The sequence below is a fragment of the Xenopus laevis genome, chromosome 1S (genome assembly GCF_017654675.1).
Source record: "Xenopus laevis strain J_2021 chromosome 1S, Xenopus_laevis_v10.1, whole genome shotgun sequence".
In the NCBI taxonomy this organism is placed as follows: Eukaryota; Metazoa; Chordata; class Amphibia; order Anura; family Pipidae; genus Xenopus; species Xenopus laevis.
Window position 1 is genome coordinate 7,575,467 of NC_054372.1, and position 19,633 is coordinate 7,595,099.

Consider the following 19,633-nt stretch of genomic DNA (forward strand, 5'->3'; position numbering starts at 1 on the left):
AATTTTTTGCCGTTTCGTGAATTTTTCGCCGTTTCGTGAATTTCGCGAATTTTACGACTAAGCGAAACGGCGCAATTCGCCCATCACTACTGGGAGCCTAATATGAAGGTCAGTGAGGTTGAGATTTGCGATAAACACCTATTTCCTAGATATTCTTGGCTGAGTTACTGCTTCTAAGGTCTGTAAATTTATCAGATTAGGGGGGCCCACAACAAATTCGGAACATGAAAGGATGGCTCTGTTTTAGAGCAACCTAGCAGTGGGTCAGTCCTTACCCTGTTCCCCAGTCATCATTTATCCTTCTTAACATTCTTACCCTAGGCTCTGGACATAGGTTCTCTCACATTCCTCACATTCAAAAGACTGTGTACCAGACCACTCGTCTATAATTATATAGTGTTGAGGAGCAAGGCTTGCCAGGCCCAGTTTACTGTATGAATACTTGTTAAGGTATTAGGTTAAAGGGATTCTGTCATCATTTTTATGGTGTAGTCTTTATTTCTAGAGATGTCGCGAACTGTTCGCCGGCGAACTTGTTCGCGCGAACATCGGGTGTTCGCGCTCGCCGGAAGTTCGCGAACGTCGCGCGACGTTCGCCATTTTGGGTTCGCCATTGTTGGCGCTTTTTTTTGCCCTCTCACCCCAGACCAGCAGGTACATGGCAGCCAATCAGGAAGCTCTCCCCTGGACCACTCCCCTTCCCTATAAAAACCGAAGCCCTGCAGCGTTTTTTCACTCTGCCTGTGTGTGCTGAAGAGATAGTGTAGGGAGAGAGCTGCTGCCTGTTAGTGATTTCAGGGACAGTTGAAAGTTTGCTGGCTAGTAATCGTTTTGATACTGCTCTGTTATTGGAGGGACAGAAGTCTGCAGGGGTTTGAGGGACATTTTAGCTTAGGTAGCTTTGCTGGCTAGTAATCTACCTTCTACTGCAGTGCTCTGTATGTAGCTGCAGTGGGCAGCTGTCCTGCTTCTGATCTCATCTGCTGACTGCTGCAATAACAGTAGTCCTTGTAAGGACTGCTTTTATTTATTTTTTTGTTGTTTTACTACTACTACTACTACTACTACTATAAGAGCCCAGTGCTATTAGTCTAGCAGTGTTGGGGAGTGGGACTGGTGTGCTAATCTGCTGCTCCTAGTAGTTCAGCAGCACCAACTTTAATTTTTTTTTTTTAATATTCATTTTTTTTTTATTTTACTTTTTTTTATTTTACTACCGCTGTAGTAGTGTATAAGTTGACCTTTTAGGCATTATTTGCCCTGTAGGCATTATTTGCACACTGTTTTCTTCAACCCGCCATCGAGCTGTGTGACCTTGTTCCCATTCTGTCTAAATATCCATAATATTACCGTCTCCAGAAAAAACACCGGAGTCACTTTTTTCAAGCAGCATTCATATATTTTACGTAATCCGTATCCACCGCTGTAGTAGTGTATACGTTGGCCTTGTAGGCATTATTTGCACACAGTTTTCTTCAACCCGCCATCGAGCTGTGTGACCTTGTTCCCATTCTGTCTAAATATCCATAATATTACCGTCTCCAGAAAAAACACCGGAGTCACTTTTTTCAAGCAGCATTCATATATTTTACGTAATCCGTATCCACCGCTGTAGTAGTGTATACGTTGGCCTTGTAGGCATTATTTGCACACTGTTTTCTTCAACCCGCCATCGAGCTGTGTGACCTTGTTCCCATTCTGTCTAAATATCCATAATATTACCGTCTCCAGAAAAAACACCGGAGTCACTTTTTTCAAGCAGCCATAATATATTTTACGTAATGGCGAAAAATGACTATTTTCAGCATTTATATGGCATATTTTTTCTGGCAACTGTGCTTCAGTGGCTGCGTCCAAAAAAACTGGGCAAACAATGCCTACAAGGTCAACGTATGGCAGTTGTTTAAAGAGAACAGTAGATTACTAGCCAGCAAAGCTACCTAAGCTAAAATGTCCCTCAAATCCCTGCAGACTTCTGTCCCTCCAATACAGAGCAGTATCAAGCAGATTACTAGCCAGCAAACTTACTATCATCTGTCCCTGAAATCACTAACAGCTCTCCCCCTACACTATCTCTTCCAAGCACACACAGGCAGATTTTTCAGATACATTTTTGCCCTTGATCCCCCTCTGGCATGCCACTGTCCAGGTCGTTGCACCCTTTAAACAACTTTAAAATCATTTTTCTGGCCAGAAATGTCTTTTCTAGATGTTAAAGTTCGCCTTCCCATTGAAGTCTATGGGGTTCGCGAACCGTTCGCGAACCGCTCGCATTTTTGCGCAAGTTCGCGAATATGTTCGCGAACTTTTTTTCCGACGTTCGCTACATCCCTATTTATTTCTAAATGACACTGTTTACACTGCAAATAATTCACTCTACAATATAAAATGTCATTCCTGAAGCAGCAAGTGTATTTAGGTGTAATATTGGTGTGTAGGTGCATCTCAGCTCATTTTGCCTGGTCATGTGATTTCAGAAAGAGCCAGCACTTTAGGATGGAACTGCTTTCTGGCAGGCTGTTGTTGCTCCTACTCAATGTAACTGAATGTGTCTCAGTGGGACCTGGATTTTACTATTGAGTGCTGTTCTTAGATCTACCAGGCAGCTGTTATCTTGTGTTAGGGAACTGCTATCTGTTTACCTTCCCATTGTTCTGTTCTTAGGCTGCTGGGGAGGAAAGGGAGGGAGTGATATCAGTCCAACTTGCAGTACAGCAGTAAAGAGTGATTTAAGTTTATCAGAGGACAAGTCACATGACTTGGGGCACCTGGGAAACGGACAATATGTCTAGTCCCATGTCAGATTTCAAAATTAAATCTAAAAAAATCTGTTTGCTCTTTTGAGAAATGGATTTCAGTGCAGAATTCAGCTGGAGCAGCACTATTAACTGATGCATTTTGAAAAAAAACAACAACATTTTTTTCCCATGAAAGTATCCCTTTAAGTAGTAAAATAAAATGTCAATCAATGAGATATTTCCTTTCATCCATTTAGCTGTACTAAGCTACTAAGCTACACTTAGGGGCCAATTCACTAACTTCGAGTGAAGGATTCGAAGGTAAAAAACTTCGAATTTCAAAGTTTTTTTTGGGCTACTTCGACCATCGAATGGGCTACTTCGACCTTCAACTACGACTACGAAACGAACTATTCGAAGTAAAAATCGTTCGACTATTTGACCATTCGATAGTCGAAGTACTGTCACTTTAAGAAAAAACTTCGACCCCCTAGTTCGCCATCTAAAAGTTACCGAAGTCAATGTTAGCCTATGGGGAAGGTCCCCATAGGCTTGCCTAACTTTTTTTGATCGAAGGATATTCCTTTGATTGTTGGATTAAAATCCTTTGAATCGTTCGATTCGAAGGATTTTATCGTTCGATCGAAGGAATTATCGTTCGATCGAACTATCTGTGCTAAATCCCTCGACTTCGATATTCGAAGTCGAAGGATTTTAATTCCTAGTCGAATATCAAGGGTTAATTAACCCTCGATATTCGACCCATAGTGAATCGGCCCCCATACCTAAACTGACTGCTGATTAATTTACTAAACGGGACAAAATCATGCACATAATCCCCTATATTTGCCCTAAATAAACCCAATGCTTTTCTGTATTCCCCAAACATTATTCTTTTGCTCCAGTCAAGAAATGTTATTTTGATGGTGGTGTCCCTTTAACTCCAATCCTGAATCAGTACCAGGGAGACGGTGGCCCCGCCGTGCAGTGCGTTGTATTTGCTGCTTTACTCTACAGTCTGGCGGCTGCGCTTTCACAACATTTCACGCAACATTAGCTCATATGACCTTCTTGAGTTTTATGAAGATGAGTCGGCGTGGGAATTTTAGTGTGAAGAACATAAAGTCAGAGTATATATTTGGTTAACAATTTCTCTTTGAGTTGGAACTAGAAAGCGTTATAAATGCTGCTGCGCCTGAAAGTAAAACCTCAGCAGATTCGGGTGGAACGGCTCATTACGGCGCTCGCGGAAATACAAAGATATCTGCTCATGTTATGGGATGGGACACAGCTCTTATGCAAGGTCACCTCTGGGAAGAACAATTGCTCAAATTCTCTCAAAGTTTTGCATTTTTTTGCACAAGAGGGATTTTCTCAATTCAAAAAGGGGAGAAATATTTTAAAAAACATTTTTAAACTTTTTTTATGAATGTGAAAAATTTCCGCTTATGGGGTAAAAGGTTGTTTGTCGTAAAAATCTCAACCTTTAAGGCATTCATGTAAACCATCAAAATAGGTAATTGCTTAGATCATTTTTTGTTTGTTTTTAATATATGAGAAGTGTTAGACTGCTGATATAATAAATCTGAGACAGTTGCGCCTCTTACAGATCATTTCAGTTAACTGTATTTTTACTGTAAGAAAAGGATGTGATGTTGATCTGGTTAGAACTGACCTGAGAAATGCCAGACGACTCTTCTCTGCTCACTAACTTTATTTTCTGAACAGAGCAACATCACAAGATGTATCTTTTTCCAAGAAATTATTTTTCAGCCAACTGTAGCTACTTCTGCAGTCTGGGCATTCTAATTCCCTATCTTGTGTTGGAATCAGTTGCTAGACAAGGCAGCATGCTCTCTCGGCCTAACAATTTGGACTTGGCTCAACCACATGTTCCTGATGTTCGTCTAGTTTCCAGCTGGAAATCTGTAGTGAAAAACACTATCCCAGCAATGGCACTTACACATATGGCACTTACACATATGGCACTTACACATATGGCACTTACACATATGGCACTTACACATATGGCACTTACTTACACATATGGCACTTACTTACACATATGGCACTTACTTACACATATGGCACTTACTTACAATTTTGGCACTTACACATATGGCACTTACACATATGGCACTTACACATATGGCACAGAATGATTGAAGGGAAGTACCATCTTAAGACTAATGTGTATGTGTAAGTGAGGGGCAATTGTGTCTTCACATTTTCGCATTGACTGTTGTCATTGTGGTATAATTTATTGTGGGTAAGACATGGCTTTTCCTGTTATAATGGGACTTTAATGATAATCTCTTTTTGTTTTGTGACTTTGCTGATTAGGTGGAAGAAGCTCTGGAATTAGTAAAGAACGCAACCAATGAGCAGGACCTGGCCCATCGCTTCAAAGAATTCGGGAAAGAGATGGTGAAACTCAATTACGTGGCGGCAAGGAGGCAACAGGTAACGTGGCATTAACATACTGGACATATCAGGTGTCAGTGCCAGTCAGTAGGGTTTACTGAAGACTCTACACTTGACTCTCCCATCCCTGCTGTGTTTGTGCAGCACATCTGGCACATCTGGGTGTCCCTGCCCTCCTTACTTTCTAGGCCATAGAATCCCATGAAGATACTGATTGTACCTTAATTAAACCTCAGCACACACGCTGCTCTAATTCTCCCAGGAGACTATCATGTCCTAATTACACCAGTAATGCCACGTGTCACTAACTTGATCTCAGCTATTCACCGCCTTGGCTTGGCTTGAGGAACCCAAGTATTTCAGAAGCAAAATCCATAAAGCTGGTTTGAATGCAGCATCTTGCTCACACATTCATAGCTTCTTCCACAATGAGCCTTGTGCCTTGTGTGCACCAGATACATCATGAAATATGGGACTATTTACAACCTCATGAACTGAGGGCTAAATACAAAAAAAAAGTGTTGTTTGATAGCATTCTTTCTAAGAGGAGCGAGTGAGGGGTGCAGGTAGGTTTCCCCCCCTCTTGTACTCAAACTTGTGCATCATTCAGATGGGAGCGGCAGATGAGACGGACCGCCACGGTCCTATACTTACCACTTGCCCTATGGCAATGGAAGCAAACTGGGAGCCAGAGAAGTCACACTGTACTTAGAGGGACCTGGAAGAAACCCACCAGATGGGGAGCTGTCAGGATTAGATAGGATAGGGATAACTTATGTTAAAGCACATGCAAGGGATGAGAGTACAGCTTGTAAGGGCAACCCGTGCTCCAACCAAGAGTTAGAAAAGTAGGGATGCACCGAATCCAATATTCGGTTCGGGATTTGGGCAGGATTCTGACTTTTTTAGCAGGATTTGGCTGAATACTTCTGCCCGGCCAAACTGAATCCAAATCAGGAATCAGGGAGGGAAATCGCTTGATTTTTTGTCACAAAATAAGGAAGCAAAAAATGTTTTCCCCTTCCCATCCCTTCAGATTTGGTTTGGTATTCGGCCGAATCTTTCACAAAGGATTCAGGGGTTCGGCCAAATCCAAAGTAGTGCATTCAGTGCATCCCTAGAAAAAAGGTTAAGCACCTCTGTGGGTCCCCTACGAGTTAGGGCCCAGGTTGGAAGTTCAAGATAGTAATGGCCCCTAGTGTACTTAATAGCTAATGCCCAAGAAGATGTTCAGGGGACCCAGTAAAAATCACCTGGCAAATCTGGTACCATTGGGTCTGGCTCTGTAAAAGTGGGATTGAAAGGTTGAAGGAAGGTGTCATGATACAGGCCTGTAATAGTTAATAAAACAGGCCAAGGTATCATGAAAAATATTTCTACCAGCATCTAAATCAGACACATAACAGGCCTCTGTTCACTATGGTCAGAGGGGTCAGAGCTGTAATGCCCTTCTCTAAGTCCTGGCTGATAAGAGCCATTCCATGGGGAGGGGGAAGCCCAAGGAGTGAGAACGTAAAGTTCCCAGGAAGACCCTCAAAGGTGAAGTGAAGGTCACATATAAGGTATACTCAAATATATTTATCCTTACAGAACCCAGACCTGTTGTACCAACAAAAACTGATGATGGGTTCAAGGCAATTTCATCTTTCCAACGAGTCCAAACATAACTAGGTTTGGTACTCTGTGTATTAGATATGGATATCTGGGCAGGGGCAGGTCACACAGTATTGATGTTTAGTATCTATGGAATCCCTGAGAGAATTAATAACCAATGAATATAATATCATCTTTCTCCTATGTTCCAATGGAGAGTTATGGTCATTATATTCTTGGTCCAGTTCCTACTCACAGGAGCTCATAAAAACTCAATCTGTGTCCTGCTAGGCCATGCCCCCTTACATTCCTGAGGGAGGGGGGAGTGTGCAGTTACCTGATGCTCTGAAATCACTAATAAATAGTCAGCTCTTCTGACTAAACTGGGATTTACTTTGGAGGACCAATTGCGATTGGAAGTTATCCCGTTTGTTTCCCCTTGCCTCCAGGACCAGGAATTCTATATCTTTGGAGTTAAGTATAGGTTTTCCATGTTTTCCCTCTTATTTTAAAACTGTTTGTAATTGTATTATTGAATGTCTGTCTCTTTTGTAACATCTTTTTGTATTTTGCACTGTTATACCTTTTATAATATTAAAGAGAATTTAATAAGATTGTCTTTGATGCTCTAAACGAACCTAGCCTGAAAGAGTGTAACTGTGAGCCTTAACCCTCTGCATGCTGAAGTACTTGTTGAGTCAGTTGGAACTAACTGACTATAGTGAGAGAGTGTTAATGCATTGGTGAATTGTGAGTTATTACCTGTTAGAGAGAACAGGGGAATAGTCACATTAGGTTTCTATCGCCTGTGAATGTTAGATGGTGGCAGCGAATGAGTTTTGTGGGTGTTGGTTGGTGTTTGGGGTGCTTTTGGGTTAGTCTAACATGTGTGCAAGGTGGGTGAGAGACTGAGTGAGTGACCCCTGATATCCACACCTGAAGTCACGTGCGGTTGGGAGTACCGTGTTCGTGATAGAAGGGTAGAAAGGGTAGAAGGAATAGAAAGAATGATCTTAGGTGTCAGAGGAGGTGATCTAATGAGCCTTTTAGCAAGGAGGGAGATATTCTGGAGTTTTCATTTACAATTAGTGATGGGCGAATTTGGGGCGTTTAAATTCGCCGAAAAATTTGGGAATTTCCCGCGAAATGTCGAAAAAATCGTGAAATGGCGCCAGCGAAAATGCGCTGGCGTCCAAATAAACAAATTAATTCGCCGGCGGAGAATCACCACAAATTCACGTCTGGCTAATAAATTCGCCCATCACTACTTACAATACAAACACGTTTGTCACTGGTGGCAAAATTGTTGACGTCTGCGAATTTTCGCTGAAATTTATTCACAGGCCATGAAATGCAGAAATTCGCCAGTGAATTCGTGCCTGGCCAATAAATTCGCCCATCGCTACTCTTTAAAAATATAAATGAGGAAGGGGCCAAGGAATAGAAGGAAAGGTAAAATGACTAAAAAACTGGGGCTTCATTAGTTGTGTATAACGTCACAGGTTTGGCTGATAATGAACTGGATGTTGATGCTCCCCTGTCTGAGGAATGAGAAATACCTGAATGTAAAGGCTGATACAAACTCCCAGCGCCCTCACATTTATTGCTAACACTTGGCGACGTTTACCATTTTCCCCAGCACTGCTGCACTTCTGCCCCATGGAAATAGCGAAGGATCTTTATAGTTTACTCCATGTCTTTATCTAGGTTTTCCATTACACTGGGAGGTGTCTTTTTGTCCCGCCATGTATAGCCACATCCCCCAACTGCTAAACAAACTCCACCCACTTAAAGGAGTACTAAAGCTTAAAGGGATACTGTCATGGGAAAAAATTTTTTTCAAAATGAATCAGTTAATAGTGCTGCTCCAGCAGAATTCTGTACTGAAATCCATTTCTCAAAAGAGCAGACAGATTTTTTTATATTCAATTTTGAAATCTGACATGGGGCTAGACATTTTGTCAATTTCCCAGCTGCCCCTGGTCATGTGACTTGTGCTCTGATAAACTTCAATCACTCTTTACTGCTGTACTGCAAGTTGGAGTGATATCACCCCCTCCCTCCCCCCCCCAGCAGCCAAAAAAAAGAACAATGGGAAGGTAACCAGATAGCAGCTCCCTAACACAAGATAACAGCTGCCTGGTAGATCTAAGAACAACACTCAATAGTAAAAACCCATGTCCCACTGAGACACATTTAGTTACATTGAGAAGGAAAAACAGCAGCCTGCCAGAAAGCATTTCTCTCCTAAAGTGCAGGCACAAGTCACATGACCAGGGGCAGCTGGGAAATTGACAAAATGTCTAGCCCCATGTCAGATTTCAAAATTGAAATTGAATTCTGCTGGAGCAGCACTATTAACTGATTCATTTTGAAACATTTTTTTTCCCCATGACAGTATCCCTTTAACTAAAGAAGTAGCTAGAAATGTTATACATTATGGGGCAGATTTATCAAAGGTCGCGGTGAATTTTCGAATGAAAAAAAAAACGAATTCCGAACTATTTTTTGTGTACTTCGACTAGGGAATAGTCCAAATTCAATTAGAATAAAATTTTGAAAATTTGAATATTGAAATTTATCATGTACTGTCTCTTTAAAAATTCGACGATAACCATTTGCCATCTAAAACCTGCCGAATTGCTGTTTCAGCCCATGAGGGACCTCCTAGAACTTATTTGGAGGCAATTGGTAGACTTTGAAAAATCAAAGTTTTTTTGGGGAAAAACTTTGAATCAAATTACATTGAATGCGCTATTCCTTCAATTTGTATGATTTGAATTTGGCCAAATACGGAACTATTCGATTGAAGACAGACCTTCTTTTTTCAATTCGAAATTCGACCCTTGATAAATATGCCCCTATGTTTTGTGCTTCTGTACCAGCCCAAGGCAACCACAGCCCTTTAGCAGTAAAGATCTGTGTCTCCAAAGATGCCCCAGTAGCTCCCCATCTTCTTTTCTGCTGATTCACTGCACATGCTCTGTGCTGCTGTCACTTACTGAGCTTAGGGACCCACTCACAATATACAGTACACATAGAATAGAAATGTCACACTATAAGGCTGATTAGTAATTAATACACATAATTACTACATGGCAGCACAGAAACCAGTGCAATTAGCATCAGAATTGAATAATCAGCAAACCTGTAGCATCAGCTTATATTACAGCCAGGGAAGCTCATTTTCTGCTGGATAATTAGTGACGAGCCCTAAGCTTAGCTTCTCAACAGCCAATCAGAGCCCACTGAGCATGTGAGTGTCACAGACACTTTCCAAGATGGTGACCCCCTGTGACAAGTTTGAAGTCCTGGATCATTGCTGCTATTGACAAGCTCAAACTTTAGCCTCGTGCAATAAGTTCACTATATAAAATAGGACATTTTTAGCCACATTAATTTTTAGGGTTTAGTTCTCCTTTAAGGAGACCAGTTAGTGCCGCGGCACTTGCCATTCTCCAGGAGGCTATTTTGAAATATCAACCAATAGTTCTACACATAGACGTCGCAGATACATCAGCATGTCAAATAATAGTAATAGTGATATTAGTGTATAATGAAACATGATCGAGTCGTTCATCTCCTCTCATCTCATTTATGTCTTTCTATAGGAACTGAAAGACCCTCATTGCCGGGATGAAATGGCAGCGGCCCGGGGCGCCCTGAAGAAGAACGCCACCATGTTATACACGGCTTCACAAGCATTCCTACGCCACCCTGATGTGGCAGCAACCCGGGCCAACAGGGACTATGTGTTCAAGCAAGTGCAAGAGGCCATAGCCGGGATCTCTAACGCTGCCCAGGCCACCTCGCCCACCGATGAGAAGCAGACGCACACTGGCATCGGCGAGTTGGCAGCTGCACTAAATGAGTTTGATGTGAGTATACAGATGAGTAAGATATATACTGTCAGATTCCAAACTGATGGGGCCACTTTGTAAATTCATACCTCCCGTTTTCTGCGGGAGAGTCACGATTTTGCCAGCTCAGTCCGAAGTCCCCGCTTTTTTTTTATTAAAAAGATCCAGAGTTTCTCTTTGATCTCCTGCATAGATGCTAGAAAAAGATACAATGTTTATGGAACTTAATTGAAATAAGAGGCTTTTTGGCAGAGAACCCTCGGCACCTGCACTTAGATACATTTGTAACTATTTAAGATAAACAAAGATACAATTGTAACTATTTAAGATAAACAACGATACAATTATAACTATTTAAGATAAACAAAGATACAATGGTAACTATTTAAGATACACAAAGATACAATGGTAACTATTTAAGATAAACAAAGATACTGTACAATTGTAACTATTTAAGATAAACAAAGATACAATTGTAACTATTTAAGTTAAAAAAAGATACAATGGTAACTATTTAAGATAAACAAAGATACAATTGTAACAATTTAAGATAAACAAGGATACAATGGTAACTATTTAAGATAAATAAAGATACAATGGTAACTATTTAAGATAAACAAAGATATAATTGTAACTATTTAAGATAAACAAAGATACAATTGTAACTATCTAAGATAAACAAAGATACAATTGTAACTAATTAAGATACACAAAGATACAATGGTAACTATTTAAGATAAACAAAGATACAATTGTAACTATTTAAGTTAAACAAAGATACAATTGTAACTATTTAAGATAAAGAAAGATACAATGGTAACTATCTCAGATAAACAAAGATACAATGGTAACTATCTAAGATAAACAAAGATACAATGGCAACTATTTAAGATAAGAGGGTCTATGGGGAAACTGAGTCTCACGTGTTAAAGGGCAATTCCTTTCAGTAGCAAAATTGTTATAATATATAAACTTTGCCCCCTATACTCCCAGTAATGTGGTCACACTTCCATATGTACATTCAGCGGATATAAAACTGACAGTTATGGAATGTCAGAGAATTCTGGGAATTGTAGTTTATTTGTTTTAGCATCTAGAGCACAGAATGTTGCCTAAAATAACCACATCTAAACAAACAAAAACACATCAGTGGATAGAAGCGCAAGCTCCTCGATAGCATATTTGAAAGAAATTAAAAGGATAAATTAAAGACAATAATAAATTGTATTGACAAATGCTGTATATAAATACACACACACACACATCGGCTCTGTTGTAAGGAACTGCCTGAAACCTGCAAATTATTTTATCAAAGGTCTCCATCTTGTGGCCATTTGTTGTACTGCACAATGCTCCAAATACATTTTATGGTATAGGACTTGCTATATAAATATATATATATTTAAATACATAAATAAATCTACTGTATATACATATATATATATATATATGGCATTGACAAGCAGTGAGTGTGTGCACCAGCATATTGTGTGGTTACAGATAGACCTGTGGGTGCGACTACTTTACATCAGATATATATGTCTGTGTGTACCAGTATGATCCATTATCCGGAAACCCATTATCCAGAAAGCTCCGAATTATGGAAAGGCTGCCTTCCTTAGACTCCATTTATTATCAAATAAATTTTTTTTAAAATGATTTCCTTTTTCTCTGTAATAATAAAACAGTCGCTTGTACTTGATCCCAACTAAGATATAATTAATCCTTATTGGAGGCAAAACCAGCCTATTGGGTTTATTTAATGTTTACATGATTTTCTAGTAGACTTAAGGTATGAAGATCCAAATTACAAGAAGATCCATTATCTGGAAAACCTCTGGTCCTGAACATTCTGGATAACAGTATATAAAAATATCTGCATCTGGTGGGTACAGATCTTCAAATTTATATATATTTTTTTGTGCAACCAATCATTTGTCCTACTCTATAAAGTGTGTGTATATATATATATATATATATATATATATATATATATATATATTAGTGAATAAAGTACCCCCTCTTGTAATATAAGGATATTATAAGTTACCGAGGAGTTTCATGACCTTATACAGGTCATGGAACTCCGAGATAACTTCTAATATCCTTATATTTTGCAACTGGGGGTACTTTATTTATTATAATACACAAGTTTCAGTGAGTCATGTGACAGAAATGACATCAGAACTCACCGTTTATAACTGATGACATCAGAACTCACCGTTTATAAGGATATAATTTACACGATATTCATGGCTTTTGTGTATTATATATATATATATCTGTGTCTAATAGTATTGTAGAAGTGATACCTATATTGGCTAACATTAAAAATACATTGCAAGCTTTCGGGGGCACCAAGGCACCTTCGTCAGGCAAAGTACAAATTTATTTGTATTTTGCCTGATGAAGGGCAATTTTGCCGGACGCCAAAATCGGATGTCGGCGTCCAAAAAACGGACGCCAGGGCCATTTCGCAAATTTTTCACTGTTTCACGAATTTCCCGGGAAATTTGTAAATTTTTAGAAGAAGCGAAACGCCGCAAATTCGCCCATCACTAGTAATGGTGCCCTCCTTATCCATCAAATATGATTGTCCTAATGCCACATAGTTATTATAGGTTTAAAAAAAGGCACATTCCTCAAATGAACACTCACATATGTAACTATATAAACCAATATTTATACTAATTAATTGTAGATATCAGTACAGATGTGGGACCTGTTATCCGTTATTGTCGTCTCCCATAGACTCCATTTCATCCGAATAATCCAAATCTTTAAAAACATTTCCTTTTCTGTGTAATAATAAAAGTCGCTTGTACTTGATCCCAACTAAGATATAATTCATAGTTTTTAAAATGTGAATTATTTGGATAAAATGGAGTCTATGGGAGACGACACACCAGTGATTTGCAGCTTTCTGGATAAGGGGTATCTGGATAATGGGCTTCCAGTAGGGATGGGCGAATAAATTCACATGGTTTTGCGGCGAATTTCCATGTTTCGCAGCGTGCAAAATAAAAACGGCAGTGAAAAATCTCCTGGCCAAGAAAAAAATTGGCGCACTTAAAAATTGTCGCCCGCATAAAAATTGTCGCACGTCAGAATTATTCCGACGCTCATTGGCTTTATTGTATTTGGACAAAACAGTCGCGCGCAATAAGTCGCTTGTGTCAACGCATCAGAATTATTTTGACGCCTATTGACTTCAAAGCGTTTTGAAAATTTTCGCCATTTCGCAAATTTTTCCGCCGTTTCGTGAATTTTTCTGCGAATCGAAACGGGACAGATTCGTCCATCACAAGCTTCCGGATAACGGATCCCATCAGAAACAGATTTTCCTCTGCACCCCAATTAGTATCAGCCCAATTTACCAAACATATTACTCACTGTGGCACATGACAGGTATATAGTAGTAGTGAGTAATACAGGCCGGATCTCTCCCCTGATACAATATATTTAGGGAATTAGTCATTAGGGATGAGGAATCCCAGGTTTGTGTTCAGACTCCTCCAGTCGCTGCAATTACAGAATAAATAGGTTTAATAGAGAATAAAACTTCCCGGGGAATTTCCGAAGAGAGAGAACTAAGGCCAAACATTGTTTATCATCAAGTCTCCGCAGCCCCATCTCCTCATTAGCCGACATACAATTCCCGACATCATTTTCGCGAGTCTTCACCAGAGCCTCGTCTGATCCACTTGATTAAGAACTAATTGGAGCAGTGACATTTAGCAGTTATTTCAATTGCGTTTTTATACATATTCTCCTTCAGTCTGTAGGGCGGCTGTTAACTTCTACTTCTCTTGCTGATTTCTGCTCTTGCAAAACATTTCTTGGAAGTGTATTAAATAGAATTTGTCGGATTCGGCCAAGTTTTTCACCCCTGAGATTTGAGTGTAAAAATGAATGATAAAATAGAAACAGAGCAGATAAATAATACCTTGTATTATCTCTTAAAGATACAGCAAGTTTTACCCTTTAGACCTAGTATGTAATTAGCCCCTCTCCCCTCTACTGTTACTATAGGCACCATCTCTCCCTACTATACCTGCTATCCTACAGTCACACTCCCTTCCCAGAGACTATTATCCACTGTTACTATAGGCACCATCTCTCCCTACTATACCTGCTATCCCACAGTCACACTCCCTTCCCAGAGACTATTATCCACTGTTACTATAGACACCATCTCTCCCTACTATACCTGCTATCCCACATCACACTCCCTTCCCAGAGACTATTATCCACTGTTACTATAGACACCATCTCTCCCTACTATACCTGCTATCCCACAGTCACACTCCCTTCCCAGAGACTATTTCCACTGTTACTATAGGACACCATCTCTCCCTACTATACCTGCTATCCCACAGTCACACTCCTTCCCAGAGACTATTATCCACTGTTACTATAGACACCATCTCTCCCTACTATACCTGCTATCCCACAGTGACACTCCCTTCCCAGAGACTATTATCCACTGTTACTATAGACACCATTCTCCCTACTATACCTGCTATCCCACAGTCACACTCCCTTCCCAGAGACTATTATCCACTGTTACTATAGACACCATTTCTCCCTACTATACCTGCTATCCCACAGTCACACTCCCTTCCCAGAGACTATTATCCACTGTTACTATAGACACATCTCTCCCTACTATACCTGCTATCCCACATGCACACTCCCTTCCCAGAGACTATTATCCACTGTTACTATAAGCACCATCTCTCCCTACTATACCTGCTATCCCACAGTCACACTCCCTTCCCAGAGACTATTATCCACTGTTACTATAGACACCATCTCTCCCTACTATACCTGCTATCCCACAGTCACACTCCCTTCCCAGAGACTATTCCACTGTTACTATAGCACCATCTCTCCCACTATACCTGCTATCCCAGTCACACTCCCTTCCCAGAGACTATTATCCACTGTTACTATAGACACCATCTCTCCCTACTATACCTGCTATCCCACAGTACACTCCCTTCCCGAGACTATTATCCACTGTTACTATAGACACCATTTCTCCCTACTAACCTGCTATCCCACAGTCACACTCCCTTCCCAGAGACTATTACACTGATTACTATAGACCCATTCTCCCTACTATACCTGCTATCCCACAGTCACACTCCCTCAGAGACTATTATCCACTTTACTATAGACACATCTCTCCCTACTATCCTGCTATCCCACAAGTCACACTCCCTCCCAGAGACTATTATCCCTATTACTATAGAACCATCTCTCCTACTATATTGCTATCCCACAGTCACACTCCCTTCCCAGAGACTATTATCCCACTGTTACTTAGACACCATCTCTCCTACTATATCGCTATCCCACAGTCACACTCCCTCCCAGAGACTATTATCCACTGTTACTATAGACACATCTCTCCCACTATACCTGCTATCCCACAGTCCACTCCCTCCCAGAGACTATTATCCACTGTTACTATAGGCACCATCCTCCCTACTATACCTGCTATCCCACAGTCACACTCCCTTCCCAGAGACTAATACCACTGTTACTATAGACCATCTCTCCCTACTATACCTGCTATCCCACAGTCACACTCCCTTCCCAGAGACATTATCACCTGTTACTATAGACACCATCTCTCCCTACTATACCTGCATCCCACAGTCACACTCCCTTCCCAGAGACTATTATCCACTGTTACTATAGACACATCTCTCCTACTATACCTGCTTACCACAGTCACACTCCCTCCCAGAGACTATTATCCACTGTACTATAGGAACCATCTCTCCCTACTATATCTGCTATCCCACAGTCACACTCCCTTCCCAGAGATTATTATCCACTGTTACTATAGGACCATCTCTCCCTACTATACCTGCTATCCTACAGTCACACTACCTTCCCAGAGACTATTATCCACTGTTACTATAGACACCATCTCTCCCTACTATACCTGCTATCCACAGTCACACTCCCTTCCCAGAGACTATTATCCACTGTTACTATAGGCACCATCTCTCCCTACTATACCTGCTATCCCACAGTCACACTCCCTTCCCAGAGACTATTATCCACTGTTACTATAGACACATCTCTCCCTACTATACCTGCTATCCCACAGTCACACTCCTTCCCAGAGACTATTACCACTGTTACTATAGGCACCATCTCTCCCTACTATACCTGCTATCCCACAGTCACACTCCCTTCCCAGAGACTATTATCCACTGTTACTATAGACACCATCTCTCCCTACTATACCTGCTATCCCACAGTCACACTCCCTTCCCAGAGACTATTATCCACTGTTACTATAGACACCATCTCTCCCTACATTACCTGCTATCCACAGTCACACTCCTTCCCAGAGACTATTATCCACTGTTACTAAGACACCATCTCTCCCTACTATACCTGCTATCCCACAGTCACACTCCCTTCCCAGAGACTATTATCCACTGTTACTATAGACACCATCTCTCCCTACTATACCTGCTATCCCACAGTCACACTCCCTTCCCAGAGACTATTATCCACTGTTACTATAGACACCATCTCTCTCCTACTATACCTGCTATCCCACAATCACACTCCTTCCCAGAGACTATTATCCACTGTTACTATAGACACCATCTCTCCCTACTATACCTGCTATCCCACAGTCACACTCCCTTCCCAGAGACTATTATCCACTGTTACTATAGACACCATCTCTCCCTACTATACCTGCTATCCCACAGTCACACTCCCTTCCCAGAGACTATTACCCCACTGTTACTATAGGCACCATCTCTCCCTTTTATTGCACATACTGTATGCTTAGGACACCAGTAACAAAACAGTGTAACATGTACATGATTTTTTAGATTTATAGGAACGAGCTCCTTTAAAGCCTAATTGCTGTGTGGGAAATCCCACTTTTCATTACTTGCCTTCACTGAACTCTGGCACATAATAAACTCTATTAGTCTGAAAAGACAAATACCAATTATATTGTAGCAAGGAAATCAGAAGAAATGTCTTTTTTCCATTTAATATATGCAGAGACATCAAAGCTTACTTTGGAATTATGGATAATTACTGTTTATATAAAAATGAATTTGTATTAAAAGAATCGAGAGGCATTCTATACTGTGTATATATGTATATATATATATATATATATAATATATATATATATATATATATATATATATATATATATAATATATATATATATATATATATAATATATTCTTATTCTTATTATAAGCCAAAATGAAATTTAACATAGAACATATGTTTTTTAGGTTTTACAGTTCCAGTATTTTCTATCACCATAACAAACTCAATATTGAAAATCAAATAATGTCAGACAATATGAGTAAAAAATATGGGTAAAGAGATGGGGTCTGAGTTAACATAGAGATTTGGTGCCCAAATACACAGGAAGGGTTAATCAGTACATATGGGGAACCTGGCAGGTTTGGGGTGTTGATTCCCATAGAAGAGTAGGAGAAATTATTTTTTTTCTTAGAGGGGCATTAAACCCTCTTGTTCAACATGAGTATGACTATTGGTAAGTTAATTACTTTCTCAGAACCTGGAGTAGACTGGCGCATCCCTTCACACAAGCCACTATCAAACATCTGACCTCTGTTTAACAAAATCAGTGATGCGTTACAGAATGAATTATGTAAAGAAAAATCTTGGGCAAAATACATAATGGAGTAAAATGACTAGCGTTTGCCAAACTAGATTTGAATGGCAAAATAGATCCTTGTGACAGAAAGGAAGATTGTATAGCACAGAATTCATTCTATCAGCAAAATTAACACAAAACTGACAACATATCAATTTTGTGAAACAATAAAATTCAGTCAAATTACTGAATTAAATAAGAAGTTGCTTCCTGTGCTTCCCATTCCAGTCAGAAATAAATGCATGGCTTTTGCTACAAAAGTAGACATGGTAAAAAGCAAAGCAGACTTTTATTGGGATTCTCTACAATACTCTTACACAGCATTTTTCTTACAAAGCCTCTAGGACACCTGTCATGCACTGGTGCAGGTTCCTTGTTACCTATACCTGAGCGCTCTCAATATCCTAACTGGCACACACTCACCTGGGCTGTACCCCAACATATTCACTCCATGTCAGGAGAACAGGCTATCTTATAGTAGACTAGAGTAAGCTAACACCCCATGACCAGGGCCGCCATCAGAAATCATGGGGCCCCGTACAGCAACATTTTCTGGGCCCCCTGATCCCCGCCCACCCCAAATCCCACCCAAAAGGCCCATCCAGATCCTGCTCACACCACAGTAAAAAGTCAACACCAACATTAAATACAGTAAACCCCCTCACTCACAAGTTACAAAAAGCTATTGGTGGTCAGGGCCCCTTATAATTAAAAAAAAGAATTGGGGGCCAAGGTCCCACATAAAAGTTTTTTTTTTTAAAAAAACAAAAACATTAGGGTCTCATTACAGGGTGAGGGTGAGGGCCCTCGTATTAGTTAAAAAAAACCTAGGGGCTCCAGGGCCCCCATAAAGTTTTTTTTTTAAAACTTTGGTGTTCAGGGCCTCCCTACAAGTTAAAAAAAATCATTGGTGGTCAAGCACCCCCTATTAGTTAAGAAAAAAATATTGGTGCCCCCCTATAGATAAAAATAATAAATTGCACCAGGGGCCCCCCCATAAAAGTTTTTACAAAAACATTGGTGGTCAGGACCCCCTACAAGTTTTAAAAAAAACATTGGTGACAGGGGCCTATAGAGTATTAAAATAATACATTGGTGGCCAGGGGTTTAAAAAAAACACACACACACACATTGGTGTTCAGTAGAATTGAACTTGTGGCTTCAGTACTTCAACTTCGGCTATATCCATGACTTCAGGTCTTGTCGCCACTTCAGTACTTCACCTTAGTCTGTTTTCATGGCTTTGGGTCTTTTCGCCGCTTCAGGACTTCAACTTAGTCTATTTTCGTGGCTTCGGGTCTTTTTGCCGCTTTGGGACTATGGCTGTTAGG

General features: G+C 40.3%; 1 protein-coding gene across 6 annotated transcripts in view; it reads left to right on the plus strand.

Annotated features, from left to right (window-relative positions):
• LOC108706501 (catenin alpha-2) overlaps positions 1 to 19,633 on the plus strand; it is a 922,761-nt gene that overhangs the window by 189,956 nt on the left and 713,172 nt on the right. For all 6 annotated transcript variants that reach the window (XM_041579366.1, XM_018242985.2, XM_018242984.2 and 3 more), the window contains exons 5-6: positions 5,082 to 5,201; positions 10,367 to 10,633. In XM_041579366.1, coding sequence (XP_041435300.1) covers positions 5,082 to 5,201; positions 10,367 to 10,633 — 387 coding nt within the window. The remainder of the gene's footprint in view (positions 1 to 5,081; positions 5,202 to 10,366; positions 10,634 to 19,633) is intronic.